We start from the raw sequence: 27032 nt of genomic DNA, 5'->3' as shown, positions 1-27032 counted from the left end.
ATGCTGAGGGGAGCAGTAAGCAAGACAGGAGAGGTCTGCCGTGCCATGTGAGTATCTCCCTGGCCTGCTGGGATTAAACTGGTGTTACAGAGGCTGTGGACAGCTTTGCAACACTGAGCTCAACCGCCTGCACCACCAGGGAGGCCCTTAGAGACTTTTGGAGGACTCATGGACCCTCCACTCAGAATCCCATTGGAAGTCACTGGGGTGTCAAGTGTAAAGTGGAGAAATGGTTGTTGTCAAACAGCATGAACCACAGTTGCAGTATTCTAATTCTCTTACCTTCTCCAAGCTTCAGATAATTCACCTGCCAGATGGATCCAAACTACCATATCCACTCTAAAAGGTAGTCATGTATGCTAGGCACTGAGCACAGAGCCTGGTGCATTTTAGGCACTCAACATAAGTGACTTATGACTATTGTCTATTTCTCAGAGAGGTCCAGAGAGAGGAGTCGCCTTTCCCATGGTCATTCTGTTACAGAGCAATCCCTGTATAAAATGGGTTGCTTGACTGTGGGCCCTCACCACGTGCTTAAAGGGGACTTATTAATGCTAAACTGCAGACACACAAAAAAGGTTGATAAAAAAGTTTATTTACAGGGCCTCTGGTGGAGCAAAGGCTTAAGACTCAGCACTATGAAGCTATCTGCAGCCACAGAGTTCGATCCCTGGCTAGGGAGCTACCCACATGGCACAGCAGACCTCTCCTTTCTTGCCTGCTGCTCCCCTCAACAGTGTATTTCAGCCAATCTGCCTGTTCTGCTCCCAACTCTGTCTCTGGTGAATCCTCTCACACACACCCCCTACACCTCTGGCCTGTACCCCAGTTATTGTATGCATAAATAAATCTTTAAAAAAAAGGTTTTATTTACAAGGGAAGGGGAAATGGGGAAGTGAATAACTCAGGGAGAAAAACAGGGAGTTAAGTTCATAAATGCATCCTACCCATTTTGCTGACCTGGAATACCAATGACCCACTGTAATGCCAGGATGGGCACAGGGCAGGTTATCTATGATACGAGCAGACGGCGTAGAGTCCTGGAGCCCTCGGTGGCTTTCTCAGGATTTTATTGAGCTTTACATGTAGCACAGCAACCAGGTACACAGCATTCAGGGGTGCCAGGGGCCAGGAGGCCCACAGGCCTCCAAGCCCCTGGCAAGTCTTCACTCTGGGCTTCTCTGGTGTTCTTTCTTCCCTCCTCTCTCCTGGCTCTTCTGCCTCTGCTTCTGTTGGTGAATCTCTCAATACTGCTGCCATGACCCACAGAAGTAAACAATATAAGTTATAACAATGTAACAGAATGCAGGTGCCCCATCAGGCAGGGCAATTCTAATGGCAGGAGGGCAGAAAAGCCTGAAAATCATCTACACTAAACGCTCACAGGTGGAAAAACCAAGCTCCTGGGGTGGCCAAGAGAGCAACCCCCATATGGCCAGTTAATTACTCAAACAGAGACCATAGTTGCTTAACTCTACCCTCAGGTCCTCACAACCTTCCCTTTGGTGATCATGGGATTTGTAGTTCCTAGTGTCTTGATGAAGTGGGGTTGGAGTCCACAAAGCTTGTACGGAGTTTGCTCAGGACATCCTTTCCCCCTAACAATAGAAGGAGCTGGTCAATCCTTAAAGCCAGTTTGTCCCATGTCCTCCATTTGGCTGTCTGACTTTCTCCATCCTCCCCATCCTCTCTTCCAGCTCTTGTGCTCCCCAGCAACCCCATTCCTGCCCTTCCATTACCCTTCCAAGAAGCACATCTTGCTTGCTGTGATATTTGCCAGCCTCCCTGATAAATGACTGGGCACAGACAGTAGGTAGATAGATGGTCAGCACACTGGGCAAGTGCTGGCCACCTTCCTGTAGAATCAATTGATTGAGGAGAGGTGGATAATCCTGGCATTTCAACCCTGGATTTAGACAGTCACCTTGTTACAGAGCAACCCAATATAAAACGGGTTGCCTGACTGTGGTTCCTCACCGTGTGCTTAAAGGGGACTTAAATTGCAGGAACACACAAAAGGTTAACAAAAGGTTTATTTACAAGGGAAGGGGAAATGAGGAAATGAACAACTCAGGAGAAATGAGGGAGATAAATTCTTAAATGCATCCTAACTGTTCCACCAATCTGGAATCCCAAATGACCTGCCTGGCCAAGAGCATGAGCCAAGAGAGAGACCAAACCTGCCTGGCCAAGAGCATGAGTCAAGAGAAAGACCCCACTAACATGGCTGGTTTTATTTACAAACAGAGAAAATGGCTGCTTAACTCCACCCTTAGGTCCTCGCAACCTCCCTTTGGGGAATCATGGGATTTGTAGTTCCCAGTGTCTTGATGGAGTGGCAGTGGCATCCACAAAGCCTGTATGGAGTTTGCACAGGACATCCTTTTCCCCTAACAACCTCACAGTCTCTCTGAGTCTCATTCACTTCATCCACAATATGGGCTGGTAACTGTTGTGAACTATGTTCACTTGACACACATTCCTGAACACCTACTCCATGTTAAGCCCTAGACTGGGGGTGCTTGTTGAATATATAGACAAAGACCCAGGTGTCAGTGACAGAGGGGAAGGTAATCAGGAAGGGTCTGAATCAGAAAGATCCATGCCCTCTTGGTGGGTGAATGTTATCTGCCTCAGCCCTCCCAGTCTTTCTTTCCCTATTTGCAAATGGAGATAATTAAGTTCAGGAAAATGTTGCAAGGACTCCAGCATTGCCTTTGGGGTGAGCAGTTAATAGTCAGGTTGGGGGGTGGGAGCGGGAATGGATGGTTGTGCCATCTTGGGCAGAGTGTTGACAAAGGTAAGGAGATTACTAGTGACATTAGAAGGTCCTTTACTGTCACTTTCCATCCTGTAAGGAAAATGAATGAATCAGGCTGTTTTTCACCTTCCACACAGCAGAGAGCCCATAGCTTGAAATGCTGTTTTTCACCATTAGCACATCTAGTAAACAATGGGAGGGGCCTTGCATTTGTAACCATGTATCCATTGTGTGACTCTGGGCACTTAACAGCATAAAGGGGGTGCGGCAGCAGAGTTGCTGTTTGCCTCTCTCCTGGTACAGGAGCCCCTTTTGATGTTTGCCTGCCTGTGTATAAGGTTCCCTGTTCCAGCATTGAAGGACTGCAGAATCTACCAAAGGCTCTTCCTTTTGTCTGTGAGAACTGATAATGAACCTACCTGGCCTGGGATGATTGCAGGACTCTTCCCTACCTCAAAATCTTCATCCTGTGACCACCACCTGTGATTAAAGTGAAAAAAGAAAAAAAAGAAGAGGACTCAGGAATTCTCCTCAGATAGGGAGCTCTGGGAGCCTGGTAGGAACTTCCCTGGGTAAGCCAGGGCTAGTCCCCAGCCACAGTTTCACCACCTGTAAAGGGAGAAATTGATAAAAAGGCAAAGTCGGGCCTACCTGGTGGTGCAAGGGGTTAAGCACAGCACTGTCAAGGTAACTGCAGCCTCTGTAGCAGGAGTTCCATCTCCAGCCGGCCAGGGAGCTACCCACATGGCTCAGTACACCTCTTCTGTCTCGCCCACTGCTCCCCTCAGCAGTGTATTTCGGTCAGTCTGCCTGTTCTGTTTCCCACTCTGTCTCTGATGAATCCTCTCACCCTCCACACCTCTGGCATGTACCCCAGTTCTTGTATGCATAAATCAATCAAAAAAAAAAAAAAAAAAGGCAGGGCCTCCCCAGTGGTGCAGCGGGTTGAGCGCAGCGCTGTGAAGCTGTCCACAGCCTCTGCAGCGTGGGTTCAGTTCCCAGCTGGCCAGGGAGAAACCCACATGGTGCAGCAGACCTCTCCTGCTTCGCCCCCTGCTCCCCTCAGCAGTGTTTTCGGTCTGTCTGCCTGTTCTGCTCTCCACTCTGTCTCTAGTGCATTCTCTCATCCTCTCGCACCTCTGGCCTGTACCCCAGTTCTTGTATAAATAAATAAATCTTAAAAAAGTAAGGCAAAGCCCATGTGGAAAAGTCCGACTGTTCCTCAAAGGTGAAACAGTTAACCATATGACCCAGCAACCTCATTCCCAATTGGAGACCCAAGAGAAGGGAAAGTATGTGTCCATACAAACTACTGTACATGAATGTTCACAGCAGCACTATACATGATAGTGAAAAAGTGGAAACAGCCTAAATGTCCATCAACAGGTGGGTGGATGAAAAAAAAAGTTCATTGTGCAATGGAGTATTACATAGTTGTAGAAAGGAATGAGTCACTGACACATGGATGAATTTTGAAAACATGATGCTGAATGAGAGAAGTCAGACACATTGATACGAAATGTCCAGAATAAGAAAATGCATAGGGGGCCTCCCTGGTGGTGCAAGGGGTTAAGTCTCAGCACTATGAAGCTGTAGGCATGGCTGCCTGAGTTTGATCCCCGGTCAGGGAGCTGACCCACATGCTCCCCTCAGCAGTGTATTTCAGTAAGTCTGCCTATTCTGCTCTCCACTCTGTCTCTGGTAAATCCTCTCACCTTGCCCCCCCACCCCCAGCTTCTGGCCTATACCCCAGCTCTGGTATGCATAAATAAATAACTCTTAAAAAAAAAAAACAGAAAATGCATAGACACAGAAAGTAGGTTAGTGATTGGGGTGGGCGGGGGGTGAGGAAGTGGGGAGGCCTGCGGAGTGACTGCTTAGTGTTTTGAGTTTTTCCTTTTGGGGTGATGAAATTGTTTCTGCTAGCTAGCAGTAGCAGTTTTGAATGTACTTTAAATGGGTTAATTTTATGCTATGTGAAATGTTTCTTAAAGAGGGGCGGTGGACAATCACTGTCAACCCTTGTTGATATAAGATTTTATTCTATTAAAAGTCTACTCCGTCAGGAGCAATGTTTATGGACACCGCCCCCCGCCCCTCCCCAGCAGCCCAGGTGAGAATGCCATTCGCCAACCTAGGGACACCCGACGAACCCAGCCCAGCAGCCAACGCGCGGTGGTTTGCATAGGCACGCCCTCACACGGAAGCAGCCAGCCCCGCCCACCACGTGTTTGGCGTTGGGCCCGCCCCCTCCACGCCCTCGCTGCAACTCCTGCAGAAGCCGAAGACGGAAGTCTTGACGATATCTCATAAATAATATATCACGTCAGAGGCCCTTGAGGCGGGGCTTTGGCGAGCCAGGCTGAGTCAGAGATATGAATAATACATATAGAGGCGGGACCTAGACGGGAGCGCGTGTCGGGGCGGAGTCCGGGCACGGAAGTGGCCACCTCTGAGGGCCTTGGGAGGTCGCGGGGGGGCGCGGGGAGGGGAGAGAGAGAGAGAGAGAGAGAGAGAGAAAGAGAGAGAGAGAGAGAGAGAGAGAGAGAGAGAGAGAGAGAGAGAGAGACTTCCACTCTCATCAATATGAATAACGCCGGGCTAGTAGGGGGCGTGACAAGCCACGTCTTATGAATAATGCAGCACGTCGGCGGGGAGCGAAGCCGCGATGACGGGCCACACAGGATGCAGAGGGGGCGTGGCCATCACGTCTCATGAATAATGCAGCGCGTCAGCGGGCGGCGGGGCGGGGCGGGGCGGGGCGGGGCCGGCGCTTCGGTGCTGGAGCCGAGGAGGGGGGGCGGGGAACGATGGTCGCAAGATGGCGGCGCTGAAGGAGGCTCGGAGTTACGGGCTGTCGTGCGGGCGGGTCAGCGACGGCAGCAGAGTGTCGGTGTTCCACGTGAAGCTCACCGACAGCGCCTTAAGGGCCTTCGAGAGCTATCGCGCCAGCCAGGTGAGCCGTCGGGGTCAGGGTCCAAGGACCGGCCTCACGCGCCCCCACCTCTGTGTCCGGGCCGGGGGAGTCGCGGGGCTGTAGTGCCGGAGTTGGCGGGGCGCGGTGTGGGTGGGCGCCTGTTTGACTCAGAACGCAGACGGCCGCGTCTCCTGTCGGCTGCGAGAGGCGACCCCGAGACGGCCGAGGGGCCCCAAGTTGCGCGTCCGGCTCAGGGGCGTCCGTGTTGGCATCTGGGACCTTCGGAGGCTGACCTGGCGTCCCTGGCACCTGGACAGGAACCGGTCAGCTTACCTGGGATGGGGGAAGGTGTGGTAGCGGTGTTCGCGCCTCGGTGGGGGGAGGGAGTTTGGGTCTGCTTCTTAATCCTCCTTAGGGTGGTGGTGGGGTTACTGTCCGGACACCTGTGGGGGCCTTGTTCCCCACCTGTGTCTGCGCTGGGTGACTCTCTTGGATTCTTTCTTCCATTTGGTCTTCCTCTTGGTTCCTGAGAAGGGGTGTTTTGGCAGGAACTGACAGCTTGTTCCCAACTGCCGGCCTCCCTTTCCCAGGTGACCCTATTTCCACCTTTGGAGAGTGGAGGTTTTTTGGGGGTGAGGGGGGTGCTGCTTTTCTCCAGGTTCATGTGCCTGGGGTGGGGAGGGCTCTGGCACGGTGCCCTTCCCAGACCCGGAGCCCTTGGTGGACATCAGGAAGGGTGTTCTTACCACTGCACCTGGCTACTGACTCAGACTTCTCAAGGGCCAATTTGGGCCCATCTGGGGAAGTGGGAGGTGTTTCAGTTCTGCCACCTGTAATGGGGTTGGGGGGAGGAAGGCCTGCTGTGTACTTTTTTTCAGGCCTGACTTTGGGCACATCTGGGGCCCTGGTCAGAACGCTGCTTCCCATTTCTGTTTATGTCATGGCGCCCTCCCCCTGTGATGGGACAGAAGTTGCAGGTGCCTAGTGGTCAAGTCCTGGGGGGAAGTGGTTTGGGAGCTTGTTTCCTGCTTGCCTCAGGGGAGTCTGGTGTCAGGCTCGGGAAGGCCCAGTCTCTGTGTGTGTGTGTGTGTGTGTGTGTATGTGTGTGTGTGTGTGTGTGTGTGTTTGTGTTTATGTATACCAGGGATGGGGGGGCCTGGGGCGGTGAGGAGAGAGACTAACGAGGAAGGAATGTGGTTTCTTCCTGCCTTGGACTTGTTCAGCACCATTAGCTAAGCCGGGAATTTCTTCCCCTGTTTGGTTCCCACCACTTTCTGCGTGCCTACCCTTCTAAGCTTCTTCCTACCGTTTTGGGCTGTTTTCTTTCTGTGCAGGTGTCTATTTCTCACTCATGGAATAGGGCCCTCACCTTTTTTTGAAGACTCAAGTTCCACTTTGTCCAGTGTCTCCCCCAAGATGAAGTGAAGGTAACCCTGCAGGTGAGGGGGCCTGAGGTGAGGGTCTCCTTTTCTGGTGGATTCCAGCCCTGAGTCTTTTTCCCTGAGTGATTCTTCCTTGTTGTGCAGGAAGGCAGGCTTTCCTAGAAACAGCTGGGGGAGAGCTCCTGAGTCATGTAAATGAGGTGAACTTGGTACCTGGTCACGCCTTCCTGCCTGCTGCCCTCACTTGATCCAGCTGTCAGGAAGGCCTGTCCGTAAGTCCACCTTATGCTGTCATGCTGCTATATTTAATTTGGGTGTTGGTTACATCCCCTAACTAAGCTGGCTCTTCCTCATGTGGGAATGAAGGTAGAGCAGCAGAGTTGAGACTATCCCATGCCAGCTGCGTAGTTAGTATTGACTAGCCAGGACTCCTTGAAGAATTTTTCCAGGCTATTTGATGCACGTTGACTGGTCAGGCTGAATTTTGGGGGTGACCCAAATTTGTGTTTTTCTCAGAACCTGACTGGTAATTTAAGGTACTTGGCAGTTTTTGTAATCTTCCCTATTGGGTTGTGTGGTGGACAGAGTTAAAACTGGGGCAACTTAGGTGCACTGGCTGCTTTTGGGTGGTGGGCATGGGAAAGGTTGCTGAATAACTCCTTTGTGCCAATAGCAACTTGTGGAGCGGGTTTTATTAGTATTTTTTTAATTGCAAAAGGGGCACTTACAAATTCAGATGTGGAACGGAACTTCTCATGAAATGTTCTGCTGCTATAATAAGCATGAGATCTGGCTGTTGGAGCAGTCTGGGTAGAACTACCCACTGTTTTTTCCTCCAGAGGGTCCTCACATCTGAGCTGCCTTTGTGCAGGCCTGGTGGCCAGCCTGGAAGAGCTGAAAAGTAAAACTGTAGCGCTATATCGTTTTTGTTTTCTTTTGAGTTATAAATGAAGCTTATTGTCATTTTAAAATTTTTTTTTATTTTTTAAAGATTCATTTATTTATGCATACAAGAGCTGGGGTACAGGCCAGAGGTGTGGGGGGTGAGAGGATTCACCAGAGACAGAGAGGGGAGCAGAACAGGCAGATTGATTGAAATACACTCACTGCTGAGGGAGCAGCGGGAGAGACAGGAGAGGTCTGCTGTGCCATGTGGGTTGCTCCCTGGCCGGGATCAAACTCGTGCTGCAGAGGCCGCAAATTGCTTCATATTGCAGTGCTTAATCCCTTGCACCACAGGGAGGCCCCCCCCCCTTTTTTTTTTTTTTAAGATCTTCACTTTGTGCTCCAAGTGATTTCTCCTTGAATATGCAAATTCAAGGGAGTCCTGGTAGCCTCTCCTGGGGCTGTGATGGCTTTCTTCCAGGAGCGGACAGAGGAAGTGTGTATGTCTTCCAAGATCTTAGCCCAGGCCTCCTGGAGAGGTATCTGTGACCATTCTGAGAAAGTGACCCTCCCTGTGGCACTTACTGGCTTTACCACCTTGGATTTGGTGGGTTCTGTTGCTAGACTGTTCTCCTAGACTATGAACTGTTTGGACAGGAGTATGTTGCTGTTCAGGAAAAACTGAGGCCCAGGGAGGGCCCAAGAACCTGGTGCTTGGAGCCTATCTGGGTTTAAATCTTGATTTTCTTGTTTGAGACTTGGTCAGGGCTGAACACCCTCTTCCCTGCCAGTCCTGATTCTCCTCCTCTCAGGAATATGCTGTCCCAGTGGCCTGTCTTCTCTCAGCTCTATTCCTCTTCCTAGGGCCTGGGGTCCTGTGTAGCCCTCAGCCTTGTGCTTTTAGCCTTTGGTGCTGGTCCCCACCTGGAGGTGGTGTGGTCCCTGTAGAAGACAGGGGGCCTGGGCTCCTGCATCTGTAGAGTCTAAAGGAGTGACTGGTCTACAGGCCCTTGCTTGGGGGCTGTGCATCCATGAGTGAGCACGATGGACTCCTAGTGACATAAACTGACATTCTAGAGACAGAAAACAGATAAGAAATAGGTTGGTACAGAAATCAGCCTGAGAACCCATCAGGATCAGTGTCAGGAAGAAAATAAAATGAATAGTGTAATGATGGGGGAATGTGATGACAGAGGGACATGTGATGATTGGGGGGATGTGAATTTTGGGGGAGTATGACGATGGTTCTTCTGAAAGGATAATGATTGGGAGGTGCCAGATCCAAGGTCATCTGGTAAGGAGTCTTGTGGGGAGCAAGGAGGTTCTAGCTCGTCACATGCACAGGCCTGGAGACGTGATGGGTTGGGGAAAGTGTGGGGGTAGCTGTTCTGGACCCATGCTGCACAGGTGGTGGTTGTGTGGGTCTGGGCACATAACAGTGGAGCTTTAATTTAGTCCCTGTTCCTTCCCACCAATCATAGACTCTTCCTGGGGAGTATGCTTCCTGGCCCCAAGCAGGGTAACCTCTTGCTAGCCATATGGACTATTTGGCACCGTCCTTTGTTGGGACCAGACCCTTGTGAGCCCTTTCTCCAGCACATGTCATTCTCTTGACACCTTTGGCTAGAAGGCTGTTTGTTGAGGACAAACAGTTGAGGCTCTGAGGGGCAGTATTGTTGGCCCAGGATGCTTCTTGAGTTGGGAGGGATTTGGAGCCCCCAGGACACAGCTCAGAGGGGATCCCACTGTGGGCTGGAGTTCCCATTACACACTAATGTTCTAGACTCCTGTGAATCTTGTTGACATGAGTGGCCCTTTTATTATTATTTAAAAAATTTATTTATGCATATAAAAACTGGGGTACAGGCCAGAGGTGTGGGAGGTGAGAGGATTCACCAGAGACAGAGTGGGGAACAGAACAGTCAGATTGACCGAAGTACACTGCTGAGGGGAGCAGTGGGTGAGTCAGGAGAGGTCTGCCGCACCATGTTGGTATCTCCCTGGCCTGGGATTGAACTCGTGCTGCAGTGGCTGCAGACATCTTCATAGGCTGCATCTTAACCCCTTGCACCACCAGGGAGCCCCCATTATTATTATTTTTGAAAGATTTATTTATTTATGCATACAAGAACTAGGGTATAGGCCAGAGGTGAGGGAGAGGTAAGAGGATCCTCTAGAGACAGTGGGGAGCAGAACAGGCAGATCTACTGCCTGTTGAGGGGAGCTGTAGGAGAGATAGGAGAGGCTGTTGTCATGTGGATTAGCTGATCAGGCTAGTGCTGCAGTCACTGCCAACAACTTGATAGTGCTGAGACTTAACCCCTTGCACCACCAGGGAGGATGAGTGGCCCTTTTAATTTCTGAAGTTGCTGGCTGTGCCTTTCCCAGAGAAAGCTTAAAGGTGCCTACGATCAGCTTCTGTGGACCATGTGTGTGCATGAGTGCCTCCCCATTCACCCTTTCCACTCCCCTCCCCTGCTTCTGTCTCTCAGTTCTGAGCCTGGCAAAGACTCTGGGAATTACCTTAGGAATCTCTGGAACTGGGCTGGAATGTGTGTGTGGCCCCAAGTCTGTCACCTCTGAAGGGCTGTGGGTGGGCTGGGCATTGGGGTTGGGGTGGACTGACCCACGGGAAATAGGAGCCTGGTCCCCTGTCTCCTGCCTGCTGCCTGTAGGGTTCAGTCTGCTTGTGTAATATAAGGTGGGTGCTGATGGTTCTGGAGTAGGGTGTGCCTTTCCAGACGGCGCATGTTTCATGGCATGAAGAACCTGGGGTGTGGGGATTGTTGGCAGTAGGCTGCATGTGAGGCACACAGCCAGTGTGACCCTTGACTTGGGCTTCTGGCTGCATTTCCCTTTGCCAAGGTGATTGTGTGTAAACAGCAGGCTGCGTGCGGAAACCCACCCTCTGTTGACTCATCTTGAGGCCAGAGTTCATCACCTTTGAAGCGGTTTTGACATCAGACCCAGATTGTGACATCTTTGTGGAGTCCTTGGAAAATAAGCTGTTTCTCCTGTACCACATCCTTGGGCCAGAGCAGATCCTGGTTCTGGAAAATCGCCTCTCCTGGGGCAGTAGCACAGCTAGCATGATGGCCTCTCCTGGATCTTCATTTTAGCACTCTTCCCCAATCCCCCCATCCGCCTTTATGAGTTTTTCCTTAGTCTGTGGCTGATAGGGTTTGGATTGTCTGAGAGCCACCTCCAGTGATGTGGGACTGCTTTGCGGTCACCCAGAGCCCAAAGGGACACTTTTGAAAACCATCTTCCTGACAACCTCTAACCTGTAAGTGTAGTGAGTGACAGATAGCCATGAAGTGTGGCTGTCTTGTCACTTTTTTTTTTTTTAGGGACTCTTACCGGCAGCTGGAGAACGAACCGGCGCTACAGAGGCTTCAGGCAGCCTCGCAGCCCAGCGCTCAACCACTGCACTACCAGGGGAGGCCCTGTCTTGTCACTTTTTAATTAAAAAAAGCTGGTGTCCCTGTTCGCCTCACAGAGGGGAGACTTCCTATACCCACCAAGTGGCTGTATGGAAATCTGAGACTGATTATTTCCTTGGGGCGGGAGGAGTTTACCTTGAGGAGTGGAAGCTATGCTTATTTGTGAAATTCTTGGGGTCACTGACTCTTGTTTAAAAGTGGTGTGTGTGGGGCCTCCCTGGTGGCACAGCGGTTGAGCGCTGGGTTGCGAAGCTGCCCGCAGCCTCTGCAGCGCCGGTTCGATCCCCGACTGCTCCCCGGCCACCGGAGGAGGATCCCGCATGGCGCGCAGACCTCCCCTGCCGCCCGCTGCTCCCCTCAGCGGTGTACTTCGGTCCTTCTGCCTGCTCTGCTCCCCGCTCTGACTCTGGTGAATTCTTTCACCCTCCCACGCTTCTGACTGTACCCACTGGTTGTATAAATAAATAAATAAATCTTTAAAAAAAAAAAAAAAAAAAAAAAAAGTGGTGTGTGTGAAAGTTTTATTTTTACTGTAAAAGTGGCACAGCTCAGTGTGGAAACTTGCAGAATACCTGAATCCCTGTCCTGTGGTCCCAGGCTGTTGTGCCTTCGTGCCTTCCTGTCATGTCATCTTCCCATGTAGCCCTAGCTCTCACTCTTTCCAACACTGTAAAGGTCTGATTTTTATCCTGAGAGTAAGTTTTATTTCTTAGTGGCTGTGTCTTCTGTGCAGCGCATACCTTAAGAAGTCAGTGTTCTTTGTGCACTTTGTGTTCTGGGCACACACTGATCCCAAGGATTCCTGGTGCCAGTCCCCTGCTGAGGACTGTATTTTGGGAATGGGGCATGAGGCTGCAGGTGCGATCACTGTATGTGTTATAAGTTGAATTCAAGCCTGGGGATGAAGTTAGGACTGTTGGGTAGAAGGTTGCAGAGGCTGGACGAGACCAGGGATAGGGGCTCTGAGGGTGTGATCTCGGGTGTTTGGGGCATGGGCGTGGGGCATGGGAAGTATTTGGGAGCCTGGTTCAGAAAGTGGACATTCACAGTCTTTCCTGTTTGGGGGATTACAGTGGGACTGTTTTTACTTGCTTGGCTTACTTCTCAATTTTGAGCTGTGTTTGTAGGAGTCAGGTTATGTGGAGCTTGAAGAGATGCTGATGGTTACCCTTGGAATTACTTTTCAGTGGGAGGAGAGATGACTGCAGCCATCAGAGAGCTGTGACAGGTTCACGGGTGGTGTTGGGCACATGTCCTTGCCCTTGACATTGGCATTGTAGGTGAGGTGGATGGCATTGGCATACCGCCTTGGTGATGCTGGCTGCACAGCTCAGGTCTTTTTAGGTTGCTACCTTTGTCCCTAGGGGTGTATGTCTTGGTTCTTACAGTTTGAGGTGGTTGTGAAGGGACAAGGTGGCTCAGGGAGCTACAGACTAACTTTTTGTTTCTTGGATTGTATTCTTTGCTTGGGGCAGTGAGATGCCAGGTTTCCCTTATTGTGCTGGTGCTGGTGTCAACTAGTTACTGGACCTGGGGGAGCTGCGGCTGGGGTTTATGGAGAGCAGTGACCCCAGGCAAATGCACAGAAGAAAGTGTGGGCTGATAACCTCTTGACCTTTCCTGATTCCCAAGTTCCAGATGCCCCCCAAAACAGGCATCCCTGGTGTAGCTGAGCCCACCATTGACTGCCTTTGAGATGTGATGAGTTGTCCTGGATGTTCTCTTAGCTTTTCTTCAGATGGGGAGCCTAAAGCTTGGTGAAGGGGCCAACTTCCCCATGTGTCTCTCTTTCTCTGGGGCTGTGCCAAACCTGTTGGCGAGTGTCAGCTCCTCATTGTTGATCTTGCTGCCCCTATGTCTATACATCTTCATTCTGAGGGTGGGTGTTTTAACAACGGAGGATGCTGAGGCTGTCATGCTGGGCTCAGGTCGGCTGACTCTAGCACACATCTACTGACACCCTGGGAGCCTGATCTGCTGGCTCTTGCTCTTGCCTCAGTTTCCTGGTGAACCTGTGCTCACAGAGCTTTCCAGGGTGCCCAGATGCCAGATGACTGAACTATGTGGGTGCTAACTGCCCCTTCCCCTTTGTGAGTGTCTCGTGAAATCAACCTGAGAATGGGAAGTCCTTGGGAGTAAGGATTTATTACTACTGTTAAAGATTTCTTTTTTTAAATAAAGAAATGATGTTCCGCAGTTTCCTCAGCAGCTTTCTTTCTGCAGAGGCCCTGCACTGTGTTGGAGGAAGCTGGACCCTCCCATCTATCCTCCTTCCTTACCCCTTGAGCAACATGGTGGTGATGGTAGCATTTGGTGGTGGAGTGGGCAGCATTTAGATGGAGCCCAGGAAGGAGGGAAGTGCTGATCTAGGGGATGACTGTGCTGAGCCCTCCCAGAAGGTAGCTGCTGTGCTGGGGTGTGAACATTGAGTCTTGCTTTCAGGGGCATCCACATGAGGATAGCCTCCAGGGATTAAATCCCTTTCTGTTCCAGAATTCTGGTCCTGGGGTGTGAAGTGGGGTTTCTCTCCCCTTTGACTTCTAGCCCAGGTATGCTGGGCCCTGGCCAAGGTCTGTGAGGAATGATGGGCTGTCGCCTGCTATATCTCTCCTTATGCCCCTGGCCTCTTTCTGGGCCGAAACAGCAAGTCATGGTGGCAAGGGGCCAGAGGAGTCCCAGGCCACTGCTGCCCAAGTAGGCACATGCATGTGACTGTGGTGCCCTGTTTATCAGACTGATTGGTATCTGCACTGTGCTATGTATAGGGTGGTGGTAAGCAGTTTTGCCAGGCCTTGCCTCCTGGCTTCCACAGCTCTGTGGGGGAGACCACCTTAAAACATGGTAGGGGTGTCCACTAGAGGCAAGGCAGGTGGAATACGTGGGATGATGCCGAGGTTGCTGATGTCTGTGTGAGATCCCTGAACGAGATCTGAGAGCGCAGTCTAGGGAGGGAGGTAGGCTGTGGTGGTCAAGGGCCTGGTCTGGGAACGGGTTAATTCGGTCATCCAGGGAAGCCCGGACTAGGTGGCTATAACTGCTTTGCCCTGTGTGATGTAGACAGCTCACAGCCCTTCCCAGGACCAGCGTGAGCATCATCTCCATGCTGCTTGTGTCCACTTAAGGACATCCCCCTGCTGAGTGGGTCTGTGATCAGGGGACCTTGAGAGTGCTGAGACCAATTAAGACCAGTCTTTACCTGGAACTTCTTCAAACCTCTATGGTTTTAAAATTAATTATAAATAACATGAGATTTACCTTCTTAATCATTTTTTTTTTTTTAATTTTTTTTTTTAAAGATTTTTATTTATTTATTTGTTTGTTTGTTTATACAAGCACTGGGTACAGTCAGAAGCGCGGGAGGGTGAGAGAATTCACCAGAGCCAGAGCAGGGAGCAGAGCAGGCAGAAGGACCGAAGCACACTGCTGAGGGGAGCAGCGGGCGGCAGGAGAGGTCTGCGCGCCATGTGGGACCCTGCTCCAGTGGCCGGGGAGCAGCCGGGGATTGAACCGGCGCAGCAGAGGCTGCGGGCAGCTTCGCAACCCAGTGCTCAACCGCTGCGCCACTGGGGAGGCCCTTCTTAATCATTTTTAAGTGCATAGATCTGTGGCATTAAGCACAGTGACATCTTACGTGACCATCACTACCATCCATCTAGCTCCAGATCTTTTTCTTTCCTTTTTTTAATTTTATTTTTATTATTTTTTAAAGATTTATTTATTTATGCGTACAAGAACGGGGTTACAGGCCAGAGGTGGTGGGGGTAGGGGGAGAGGATTCACCAGAGACAGAGTGGGGAACAGAACAGGCAGATTGACTGAAGCACACTGCTGAGGGGAGCAGCGAGACAGGAGAGGTCTGCTGCACCATGTGGGTTAGCTCCCTGGTGGGGTATCTAACTCTGGCTGGCAATAGCTTGATAGTGCTGAGACTTTAACCCTTGCACCACCAGGGAGCCCTCCTAGCTCCAGACCTTTTTCATCTTTACAAACTGAAACTGTCTCCGTTAAATACTACCCTTTCTCTCCCCCCTAGTACCTGGCATCGTATTTTCTGTTTGTGTGATTCCTTTTGTGCTTGCCTTATTTCACTCGCATAAAGTTAAGTTTCATCCTTGTAGCATGTGTCAGAAATGTCTTTCTTTTTAAGGCTGGATAATAGTCCATTGTATGGGTGGATAGCATTGTGTTTCTCCACTATCCTTTGATGAATATGGGTTATTTCCACCTCTTGACTGCTGTGAATAAACATTGCTACTATGAGTGTAGTATGGATCTGAGTCCCTGCTGCATTCTCTTTTCAATTGTATTAAGATGTAATTGGCATACAGCGCTGTGTAAGGTTAAGGTACACAGCATGTGACTTATATAGTGAGACAATTACCACAAATGTGAAATGATTACCACAATGAACTTAGTTATTAGTACTCATCTCATATATCAATAGATACAAAAAATTTTTTTTCCCTCGTGATGAGAACTATTAGGATTTACTTTATTTTTTTTTTTAAAGATTTATTTATTTATGCATACAAGGGCTGGGGTACAGGCCAGAGATGCGGGGGGTGAGAGGATCCACCAGAGACAGGGTGGGGAACAGAACAGGCAGACTGACTGAAACATATTGCTGAGGGGAGCAGTGAGCGAGGCAGGAGAGGTCTGCTGCACCATGTGGGTTGCTCCCTGACGGCCCAGGATCGGGGATTGAACTTGTGCTGCAGAGGCTTTGGATTGCTTCATAGTGCAGTGCTTAACCCCTTGCGCCACCAGGGAGGCCCCTGTTAGGATTTACTTTAACAAATTTCCTGTTTCCATATAGCACTGCTGATATAGTCTTCGTGTTGGATATCACATCCCTAGTACTTACTTATCTTGTAACTGAAATTTCTACCTCTTGACCCCTCAATCCCCAGTCCCCCACCTTTGGTAACTACAGTCTGAACTCTGTTTCTATGAATTTGGCTTTCCTTTTTCTTCTTGTTGATTCTACATAGAAATGAGAACACAGTATTTACCTTTCTCTGACTTAGTTCCCCAGAGCCCCCGCTTCTGCATTGTGCCGGGCCATATCTTTATTCTTTGTTTAACTTTTAAAAATCTGCCAGACTGTTCCACCATGGTTGTGGCACTTCACATCCCACCAGCAGCACATGAAGCTTTGATTTTTCCATGTCCTTGCGAACACTTGTTGCTTTCTACTTTTTTGCTAGGAGCAATCTTGATGGGGTGAAGGTGAGGCTGTCTTTGAGATATGCTGAGGTTGCTATCACTGCTATGGCCTGAGTTCGATCCCTGGCCAGGGAGCTACCCACATGGTGCAGCAGACCTCTCCTGTCTCGCCTGCTGCTCCCCTCAGCAGTGTACTTGAGTAAATACTCCTGTTCTGTTCCCCACTCTGTCTCTGGTGAATCCTCTTACTCCTTGCACCTCTGGCCTGTACCCCAGTTCTTCTATGCAAAAAAAAAAAAAAAACAAAAGCACCTGGTTAAGAAAGTTGGTCAAATTTAAAAAATGAATAAATAAATTAATTAAATATATGCTGAGGTGCATGTGACTCAGTGGGAGTGAGGGTTCAGGGGGACCTCTGACATTTCCCAGCCTTGAGTGGGCTTAGGGGGCACCTGACTCCAGCAGAATGGAGCACATTGGTGTCCATGCTGGAGATTGGCTTGGGCTGCCTGAAGAGTTAGAGCAGTGTCACCGGGCACAGGTAACAGCAAGGGCAGGGCGAGCTGGGTGGCCTGGATCTGAAACTGTGACTGGGTGTAGGTGGCAGGGCTGGCCCTGGTGAGGACAGGAAGAGGTAGAAAGGCCCTGGGTGATTTGGAGAACCTGTGGGGAGGAGCACATAGTGGGACTGAGGACTAGGAAGCTGGTGACACAGGATTGCTCAGGTGGCTTAGTTTTCCTGGTGTCATCAGCAGGACTTGCCACCCTTCCCTCTCCCTAATGTACACCAGACAGAGGCCCTGAGGTGAGGGTAGCCAGGATTCTGTCCTGTAAGCTCGGGAATGCGCACAGTGAATCAGAAAGGGGCAGTGTTCTCTTTGTGTCCCATGCTGAATCACAGTGACCATTGTGGGACCAGCCTGATCCTGCCTGGGACTTCATGTGAAGGTGAGGGTAGGGCGGCCTGAGGGCAGAGATAGCCACTTGCTGGGAGTTCCCAGTGGGGAGGTCATGCCCTTTGCCCAGCCTGCAATTGCCTCTCTTCCTCCTGCAGCTCCCAGTGTGAGTGGTGCTGTGTGGACTTGTGGGCATGGGGTGGCCTGAGGAAATGAACTGGGTCAGGAACTTCCTCTCCCTCCACCCCTCTTTTTAAACAGTCACTTTTCAGGGAAATTTAGCTTCCTATATAGGTCATTGTGGTTCTCCCTGAAGCAGGAGGGAGTGATTTAAGGCCTTCGCATAACATTTCTGACAGGAGCACTCAGTGAATCAAGAAGGGTTGGAGTAACAAATTCATATCTCACCCTATCATTTTCAGGTTCTGATGGTTTCCCTCCTGAATCCTCCTGGCTGCTCATTCCTCTTGGAATTAGTGGTCAGACTCATCAACCTCTTTTTGCCCCCCGGGAAGCTTAGGTCTATCATCTGTGCTCAGTGTCGCTGTCCTATCTGCCGGTCCCCCAAACCAAGGCTTAGGCACATTTTCTGTTTTGTTGAGTGAGCAGAATTGGATGAGATTGCCAGTGAGGTGGGCTGGCTTGGTACATTCTTTTGTCGTGTCAACCTTAGAGTCTGCCTGAGGTGCAAGTCCAGCTTGCCACTCATGTTTATAAATAAAGGTTTTTTTTTTTTTTTAAAAGATTTATTTATACAAGAACTGGGGTACAGGCCAGAGGTGCGGGAGGGGGTGAGAAAATTCACCAGAGACGGAGCGGGTAGCGGAACAGGCAGTCGGACTGAGGACTCTGCTGAGGGGAGCAGCGGGCGAGGCAGGAGAGGTCTGCTATGCCATGTGGGTTGCTCCCTGGCTGGCTGGAATTGAACCCTCGCTGCTGAGGCTGCAGACAGCTTCACAGTGTGGCACTCCACCCACTGTGCCATTGGGGAGGCCCCTAAATAGAGTTTTTTTTTAAGATTTATTTATGCATATAAGAACTGGGGTACAGGCCAGAGTTGCAGGGGTGAGAGGATTCACCAGAGACAGAGCGGGGAGCAGAACAGGCGGATCTTCTGAAATACACTGCTGAGGGGAGGAGCAGGCGAAACAGGAGAGGTCTGCCACACCATGTGGGTTAGCTCCCTGCATGGGGATCGAACTCATGCCTCAGTGGCTGTGGCTAGCTTCATAGTGCTGAGACTTAACCCCTTGCGCCACTAGGGAGGCCCTTAAAGTTTTATTGGGATGCAGCCCTGAAAATCTGAGACACTGATTCTTCAGCCCTTTACCGAGGAGCCCTGCCAGCAAGGTTACAGTGTTAGAGAGTGTGACCTAAGGCCTCTGTGTGTGCAGAACATGCTGTCCTACATGAAGCTCAAACCTTGACTTCTGGGCCCCTATGCTGGGTCCTGGAGCCCTGAGCCCTGACAGATGGCCTGCCACTGAGACTTTGTGGGGGTTCTTTTACTCTAGCCCATCCATTTCTCTGAGGCAAGTCCTAGGGGGCAGTGGTTGACTCACGGTTGGTGGTCAACTAGATAAATGAAGCCTCAAGCAGGAGGGCAACCACTCTAGGATGGCCTGCCCTCTCAGTTCCTGCAGACATGAGTGCTGCCTCCTGGTGCAGGTCCCTGGGTTTCCCAGGAGCTTTTCTCAGGCTTAACATCCAGCCTGGCACATTGTCCAGCAGCTGTTTTTTTTCTTGGTGCCCTGTTGATGAACTCTGAAAGCATAGGCCCACAGCTTGGACAGAAAAGACTCCCCTTTTCTCCCCCCACCCCCCACCGTGGCCTCCAGTTCCTCTGGGGCCCTGGCACAGCCCCTTCTGGCCATTTTGTCTCTGAGGGGGATTGTGCCCAGTAAGGGCTACCTCCATGGTGGTCTTTCAAATGTGTGCTTTCTGGCATGGGGAATGACCATGGTAGTGATTATAGGCAAGTCTCTGTGGTGGGTAGTAGCGTCTCCCACTCCTCAGTAGTGAGTGTGCATATACTTGTGGCAAGGGCCACCTGTAGATAGATTCAGTGAGATGCCAGTGATTGAGCCCCCCAGTGAAGGTTTTCTTGGGCAGACCTCTCCAAGGGGCTATGATTTCTGGTTCTATCAGCAGAGATGGCATGATTTGGCTATCCTTATTTTTCCATGTTGCTTTTCCCTTTTCAGAATTGGGTGGGCTATAGTACTGACACAGGTGAGGTGCAGATTGACACTGCGGGGGATGTTCTGAGAGTGGGAGTAACATGCAGGGGATGTCCCAGGAGGGGGATTTCAGAGGATGTCTGACTTGAGGTGGGGCAGGTCCTGCCCCTGGTCACACTATTTTTGGTGTCAGACACTTGCTCACCTGTTTGTGCCCGTGAAATGTGCTGGCCTCACAGTGGGGCAGAACCCCAACACTGGTCACATGTGTCCGTATTGTCTATAGCCTGTTCTGGGGTTGAGACTGTCCTGACTATACACAGGGCCTCATGTGTATTTAGAGCCACTTGAGTCTGCAGTGTGTGCCTGCTCCCCCTGACTAGACGTGGAATGGTATTGAGGATTCAGTGGTGGCATCTGATCTAGATTGTAAGATAAATGATCCATGGTCCCTGGCCCTTTCTGCTCTTACCACTCCCACCTAGTGTCTCTGTGGGGAGCAGTCCCTCTTGTCTCTGAGCAGACTAGATTAGTGGACCCTGATTGAACCTGCCGCATGAGGGTGGAGCTTAGGAATGTGTCTGCCTGCACCTAGGCACGCAGGGCATGGCTCACTAGCTATTAAGCAGACATTGGACTGATGCCCTGCTGATGCACGGGTGCGAGGCTTTGGGTCCCTTTCTTCCCCAGGGGTGGGGAGTGGTCCCTCAGGGTCCATGCCTCAGAACCCAATTGCACTTCTCTGTGGGTCTACACATGGCTCTTGCTGCCTGCCTCTCTTCTGCCTGATCTTGGTCTGTTGAGTGTGAATTCTCTGATCCTGGACAGGAATTGACAAATTTGTGACCTCTGGGCACAGCTTGGCCTCATGAATAGCTTATCTGAATGGACATGGCTCCTGCCTCTATACCACTTCTCAGGGCTCCCAGTGGGACCCAGCATTCAGGGGTGAGTGTAGTCATGTTGCACGTGAGGGTGGAAAAGCTCGGGGGTGGGTGTTAACAAACAGATCACAGCAGGACACAGGACATGGGACCTATGCCTAGGGTTATGTGGCAGGATGCCTGGCATTGACCATGCGGGGGTTGGTTCTGAGCCAACTTGCAGACCTGGGGAGGCTGTCTCTGCTGCCCCACACTCATGTGGTGTTCAGTGGGCTTAGGCACACAGGTTCTATGTGTCTGAGCTGATGTCCTGTCAAGGTATAGGGCAGGCCATGTTCTGTTTTTTTTTTTAATATTTTATTTTATTTTTGCTTAGAAGATCTAGGATATAGGCCAGTGGTGTGGGGGAGGCAGATGAGAGGATTCACCAGACACAGAGTGGGGAGCAGAACAGGTGGATCTACTGAAATACACTGCTGAGGGGAGCAGTGGGTAAGACTGAGACAGGAGAGGTCTGCTGCGCCATGTGGGTAGCTCCCTAGCCAGGATCTTACTCATGCTGCCATGGCTGGTGATAGTGCTGAGACTAACCCCTGCACCACCAGGGAAGCCCCACAAAATCACATCTTAAAAACAGAAGGGTGGATTTGTTCAGCCCAGAGGGCCAGATCTTCAACTGAGTCTCCCACCCAATCTAGCCCACCCCCTTGCACTGCCTTGGCACAGGTGTGTGTATTCTTTGGGCTCAGTGGCTTCCTGACCTGCCCTCTCAGACTCCTTATCCCAGATGGAGCAGGGGAGTGAGCCAATGGGCTGTGACAGGTAGAGTAGCTATGAAATCTGGATATCCCTTACCTTTGGCCAGGCAATAGCTAGACCCCAGGTAACCAAACCTATGTGCCAGCCCACAAGTGTGACCTTAACACTGGACTGCAGGGTCCTGAGTAAAGAGTAATAGTCCCTGAGCTCTGATCCCATGTGCAGGCTGCAGGGCTCCCTGGAGAAGGGATTTTCTCTCACTCGAAGAAAAAGTGGAATTCTGGCTCCGGGTGTGTATGTGTGGGGAGGGCCTATACCCCAGGAGGCCCGGGAGACCCTTTCTTGAGGTTGCTAGGGTCGTTGGTGGGCAGGCTGGCCAGGGCACTTGGCACCACTGAGCCTGAGCTTTAGGAAACGTAGGTGCTGCGTCAGTTCTCTGTGCTGGAATGCTTTTCCTTCTGGTTTCATGGCCTCTTCCTCTGTTCCTGGAGAGCCACGGTCTCCTTCCATGTTCCCCAGCACTCAGTGTGTTCCCAGGGCTGTGCTCCTGTTCCACCTCCAGGGCCCTGTTGGCATGCAGAGAACTTTGCAGATTAACACAAAGTGGGGCTGAATCTGTGTGTCCTTTGTCCAGCTCACTCTTATGATCTGTTCTATCCTCTGCCTGAGGGCCAGCGTCCTCCTCCTGCCCATTCTATAGCCCAGCTCCTGTTAGAGCTCTGCCAGTGGCTGTGAGTGTCCTGGGAGGCCCTGAAAGTGTGTCAGTTCTCGCCCCCCTTCGCTGTTCTCCAGCTCTGCTAGATCCTTTTCCAAAAATAAAGCCTGCCACCTCCTTTCACCCACATTATCCGGGTTCTCACCACTGGTGGTGGTGCTTCCTCCCAAGCTGCCTGGAGCAACGGCGTGCCCCCGGGATAGGTTGTGCAGCTGGATGCACTCCATCCCTGTGGGCTTGGACCTGGTATGTTATACTGATTTCACTCTTTTCTTCTTGAGAATATGTGCCACTATGTGCCACTCTTGAGAATATAAGTGCCACTTTACATATATTTTTTTTTTTTTTAGGATTTATTTATTTACATATACAAGAACCTGGATACAGGCCAGAGGTGTGGGACGTGAGAGGATTCACCAGAGACAGAGTGGGGAGAAGAACAGGTGGATTGACTGAAATACACTGCTGAGGGGAGCAGTGGACGAGTCAGGAGAGGTCTGCTGCACCATGTGGTTAGCTCCCTGGCCGGCTGGGGATTGAACCTTCGCTGCAGAGACTGCAGATAGCTTCACAGTGCTGTGCTTAACCCCTTGCGCCACCAGGGAGGCCCCAAAGTGCCACTTTATAAAGCAGAAAACAGACTGCTCCCTGGGGGCCAGGTAGTTCTATGCTTAGCCCCTGCCATTGCGGGTGGGAGTGTGTGAGTGCGGGGGTATGAGGGGAATCTGACTCTGCCCAGGAATTGGTGGCCCTCCTTGAGTTCCTGGTCTTATGGGGTCCTAGTCAGTAACCCCTACTCCAGGGTACTCCTAGCCCCTGCAGCCTGTCTCTAGTGGAATGCCCTGGATGGCAGCATGGGCTGTTTGCTGGAGCCTAGGCCTGTGTCCTTAACCCAGTCTTGTCAGGCTGCTGAGTGGTCTCCAGGGAGGGGCTTTAGGATTTGGCATTTATGGTCCCGAACTTTCCTGACTGAGTCAGCTCAAAAGCAAAAAGAGGAAGGTCAACAGGCTTCCTTGCAGAACTCTGACCATGTTCCACACCATGCCTTGCTTCTCTGCCCTGCAATTCGTGATGTGGCTGTAGGGTGTTCTAGTTGTCTCCATGCCGCCCTGCCTTCTCAGCCTCTTTCGTTTTCTTCCTACAAAGCTGGGGTTTTGGAAAGTACCATGCTAAGTGTTTGAATGTCCTCGGTGGGGTATTTGATCTTTTGATTCTGAATATCTGATCCTCACTGGGCAGTAATTTTTGTGTGTGAGGAAAGTAAGCTGTTCAGAATCTAAGGTAAACTTACCTCCTGGTTCTGTTGGCCCCACCGTCCCTGCACCCCTCACAGAATGCCCGCTGTTCTGCTTGCCTTTGCCTCATTCTTCCCTGCTACCTGTACCCTTTGCCCCGCTTGTCGTACATCCCCTCCTGACTCGCTCCTGTCACACCCACAACCCTGGGAAAGCACTTCATCAGCATAGATGGCTCTTGGTTGTGGCCACAGATCTTGGAAGCCTCTATACCCACAGGCCTCATTACCCGAGGGTGGCTGTATCTGTTCCCTGGGTCCTTCGCTGTACACAGGGATCCTCAGGGGATACCTGCTACATATGTGACAGACGTGGAACACAAGCATGGCAGTCATCTTATTTTGCTTGAAGGAGCACTTACTATCCTTATCATGACACTTTATCACTTTCCTGAATGTCAGTATGGTTTTGGGAAGGATTTTTTGGCTTTGATGGCTTGTCATTTTGGGAGCAAGGCTATCCCATTAGCTGTCACTGGTGGAGCCTCTAGTGTGCCCGACACTCCCCCTCCCTTTCCACCCCCCAAAAAACACCCCACCACCCCCTCCTTCTTCTGCCAGCATCCTTTCTCCCTACCATCATCCTCTGCAACTGATCTGTTACTGTGGCAGTCACATGGCCATTGTGACCGCTGTGCTGCCAGTAGGGGTTGAGGATGTCACCTAACTAGCACCCTACTTAGCCTTCGAAAGGAAAGAACCTGTTTTCATTTTACAGTGCAGTCCCAGAGCCAGCGTCCCCAAGGGCACATGCTGATGGAGGGAGCAGGGTCTCCCTGACCCTGGCAACCAAGCCCTCTTCTGGCATTAGTGTGGCTGTTTTTGTAAAGAATGTTGGCAATGCTTTATTTTCTAGTGTTCAGAAACAGGACCCAAGTGAGGCCACGTGTGTGACAGAGCAGGTCTGTGCTCTTCTGTAGCCATGTTCTTTCTGTAGCCTAGTGAGTAAGCTAGCTGCCATGCAGGGTAGAGCCAGAGAGACCCTGTGTCTCTATTAGGTCACATGGCTTTTGTTTTATTATTATTATTTTTTTAAGACTTAATTCATTTTTACACAAGAGCTGAGGTACAGGCCAGAGGCGTGGGAGGGTGAGAAGATTCACCAGAGACAGAGCGGGGAGCAGAACAGGCAGACAGACCGAAATACATTGCTGAGGGGAGCAGCAGGTGCGACAGGAGAGGCCTGCCGTGCCATGTGGGAATCTCCCTGGCCGGCCGGGAATCAAACCCGCACTGCAGAGGCTGTGGGCAGCTTCACAGCGCTGCACTCAACCTGCCGTGCCACCAGGGAGGCCCTATTTTTTTTTTTTGTTTTAAGATTTATTTATTTAGGGCCTCCCCCGTGGTGCAGGTGGTTGAGCACAGCGTTGTGAAGCTGTCCGCAGCCTCTGCAGCGCAGGTTCAATTCTGGCCGGCCGGCGAGATACCCACATGGTGGGACAGACCACTCCTGTCTTGCCCGCTGCTCCCCTCAGCGGTGTATTTCGGTCAGTCTGCCTATTCATTTCCCTGCTCTGTCTCTGGTGAAACCGCTCACCCTCCCGCACACCTGGCCTGTACCCTGGTTCTTGTATGCACGAATAAATGCATCTTAAAAAAAAGATTTATTTATTTATGTTCTTGTATGCATGAATAAATAAATCTTAAAAAAAGAAAGATTTATTTATTTATGCATACAAGAGCTAGGGTACAGTCCAGAGGTGTGGGCGGTGAGAGGATTCAACAGAGACAGAGGGGGGAGCAGAACAGGCAGATCTACTGAAATACACTGCTGAGGGGAGCAGCAGGTGAGTCAGGAGAGGTCTGCTGCGCCATGTGGGTTGCTCCCTGGTCAGGGATTGAATTCGTGCTGCAGAGGCTGTGGACTGTTTCATAGGTTGCATCTTAACCCCTTGCGCCACCAAGGAGGCCTCTGTTTTATTATTTTTTGAAGATTTATTTTATTTATGCATGCAAGAACTGGGGTATAGGCCAGAGGTGTGGGGAGCTGGGTGAGAGGATTCACCAGAGACAGAGTGGGGAGCAGAACAGGCAGATCTACTGAAATACACTGCTGAGGGGAGCAGCAGGCGAGTCAGGAGAGGTCTGCTGTGCCATGTGGGTTAGCTCCCTTGCTGGGGATCGAATTCATGCTGCAGTGGCTGGCGATAGCTTTTTAGTGCTGAGACTTAACCGCTATGCCATAAGGGAGGCCCAGTCACATGGCTTTTACGTGGTACAAGCAAGGCTGGTTTTCCCCCAGCTATGGTTCAGTGTGGAGGAAGGTGCCCTGACCTAGACTGTGAGGGAGGGGTGTGGAGGCCCCAAGTTAACCAGACCCTGTATCCTGGTCAGTTCCGTTTTCCTGGCTAGGAAGTCCACAAAGGGTGTGGGTGGTGCTGCACCATCTCCTGCTGACATATGACCAGCAGGGCGGAACAGCCTATCTTCCTAAGTAGATAGACCACTGTCTTCCTCTGGCTGATGTGGACTGGAGTCCTGCCAGCTGTACTTATGCGATGGCACAGATGGTAAGCTTCTCTTGAAGTGTCATTTCAGGCCTGAAATAAAATGGTTCTCAGGACTTGGAGTTGATGAGTAGGAAGGCAGGAGACTCATCTTTCCTCCCTGATGTTTGGTGGAGTGGTGTTTGGCATCTGGAAAGCTGGATCATGGCCACAGTGAGAGGCTGGCTTCATGGTGCCCCTTATACAGATGTACTTTTAGGAACCTTGAAATGATGGTTTCTTGCATCTGACCTGTTTTTGTTTATCTGGAGCCCAGAAAGTTGAAAATACCAGGCATGGTACACCCATCGGATCTCACCTGAAAGCAGCTGAGCCAATGTGGTCCCACTTTCCTGGCCCCTGCTTCCTCACAACACACTGCCGGTTCCTGAGCTTGGCAGTCACTCTGAATCGTGCTCTGAGATCTGGAGCCTGTCTTATTCAGAACTGCAGCCTGGGTTGGTGTGGAGCCAGTGCTGGGGCCTCTGTTGCATCCAGAGGAGGTGCTGCACGAGGCTGTGGCTGCCTGCAGACGTGCCACACAGCACACACAAGGCACAGCTGGCATTCATGGCTGGTGTGTTCTGGTATCTCCTTGGTGGTACCAAAAGGTGCCTCCTTGAATCCTGGCGAGTTTGGGTTGAGTGTCCTGGGATGCAGGCATGATCTTGAGCCTCAGTCGTCCCCCTGCCCCCCTTGGAAGAAAGAAGCTGGTCATACCTGTTGGAAGGTTGAGGGGGACTGAGTGGAACATTGAAGCAAGCATTGAAGCAAGGGCCTCTTATGATTCATCATTGCCCCTTGGAGAAGAGGTGGGACTTGATGCATCTCCATGCCTGTCCAAACCTTCCCACCATAACCCCAGTGTACAAGCATCTGCCCTGTGGGCAGGAAGCAGATGCACCAGAGTGGTCCTCTCGGAGTTACTGCCTGAGCTTGTGGCCCTCTGCCAACCTTGCAACCCACATCAGGTCAGTAGGACAATGCAACAGCCAGGTTGTGGCCAGAGTAGGGGAAACTGAGAGAGCTGGGGCCGGTTTGCCCACTCCCACCCCAGTGGAGACTCCTGAAGGGACCTGACTTCTGCTAACTCAGCTTGGGGATGGGATCCCTACTTCCCTCCCCAGTAGGGTTGTAGGCATGTGACCAGCTTCTGTTTGGTGCCTTTCACCCCTCTCCCTCTGCTATAAAGGGAGTTGGACACTCCTCCCATACAGGATCCTGCTTCCTAGAAGATTCCATGGAGTCCTGAGGATGGAGGGAC

The 27032-nt window shown here is 51.1% G+C and overlaps 1 protein-coding gene and 1 long non-coding RNA gene across 2 annotated transcripts in view; one reads left to right on the top strand and one right to left on the bottom strand.

Annotated features, from left to right (window-relative positions):
• Nucleotides 1-1170: 1170 nt before the first annotated feature.
• On the bottom strand, nt 1171-6056 carry LOC129145493 (uncharacterized). Its single transcript, XR_008551121.1, has 3 exons — nt 6012-6056; nt 3181-3241; nt 1171-1250 (listed from the first exon to the last, which is right to left on the bottom strand). It is a non-coding gene; the product is annotated as an uncharacterized LOC129145493 (long non-coding RNA).
• Nucleotides 5563-27032, top strand: part of ELL (elongation factor for RNA polymerase II) — a 62511-nt gene continuing 41041 nt past the window's right edge. The window contains exon 1 of the mRNA XM_037506186.2: nt 5563-5717. Within this exon, the coding sequence (XP_037362083.1) occupies nt 5583-5717 (135 nt within the window). The 5' untranslated portion in view covers nt 5563-5582. The remainder of the gene's footprint in view (nt 5718-27032) is intronic.

The sequence above is a fragment of the Talpa occidentalis genome, unplaced genomic scaffold (genome assembly GCF_014898055.3).
Source record: "Talpa occidentalis isolate TD23 unplaced genomic scaffold, MPIMG_talOcc4v2.1 talOcc4.12, whole genome shotgun sequence".
Taxonomy (NCBI): Eukaryota; Metazoa; Chordata; class Mammalia; order Eulipotyphla; family Talpidae; genus Talpa; species Talpa occidentalis.
Note: the sequence above shows the minus strand (reverse complement) of the source record. Positions and strands in the feature narration are given on the sequence as shown.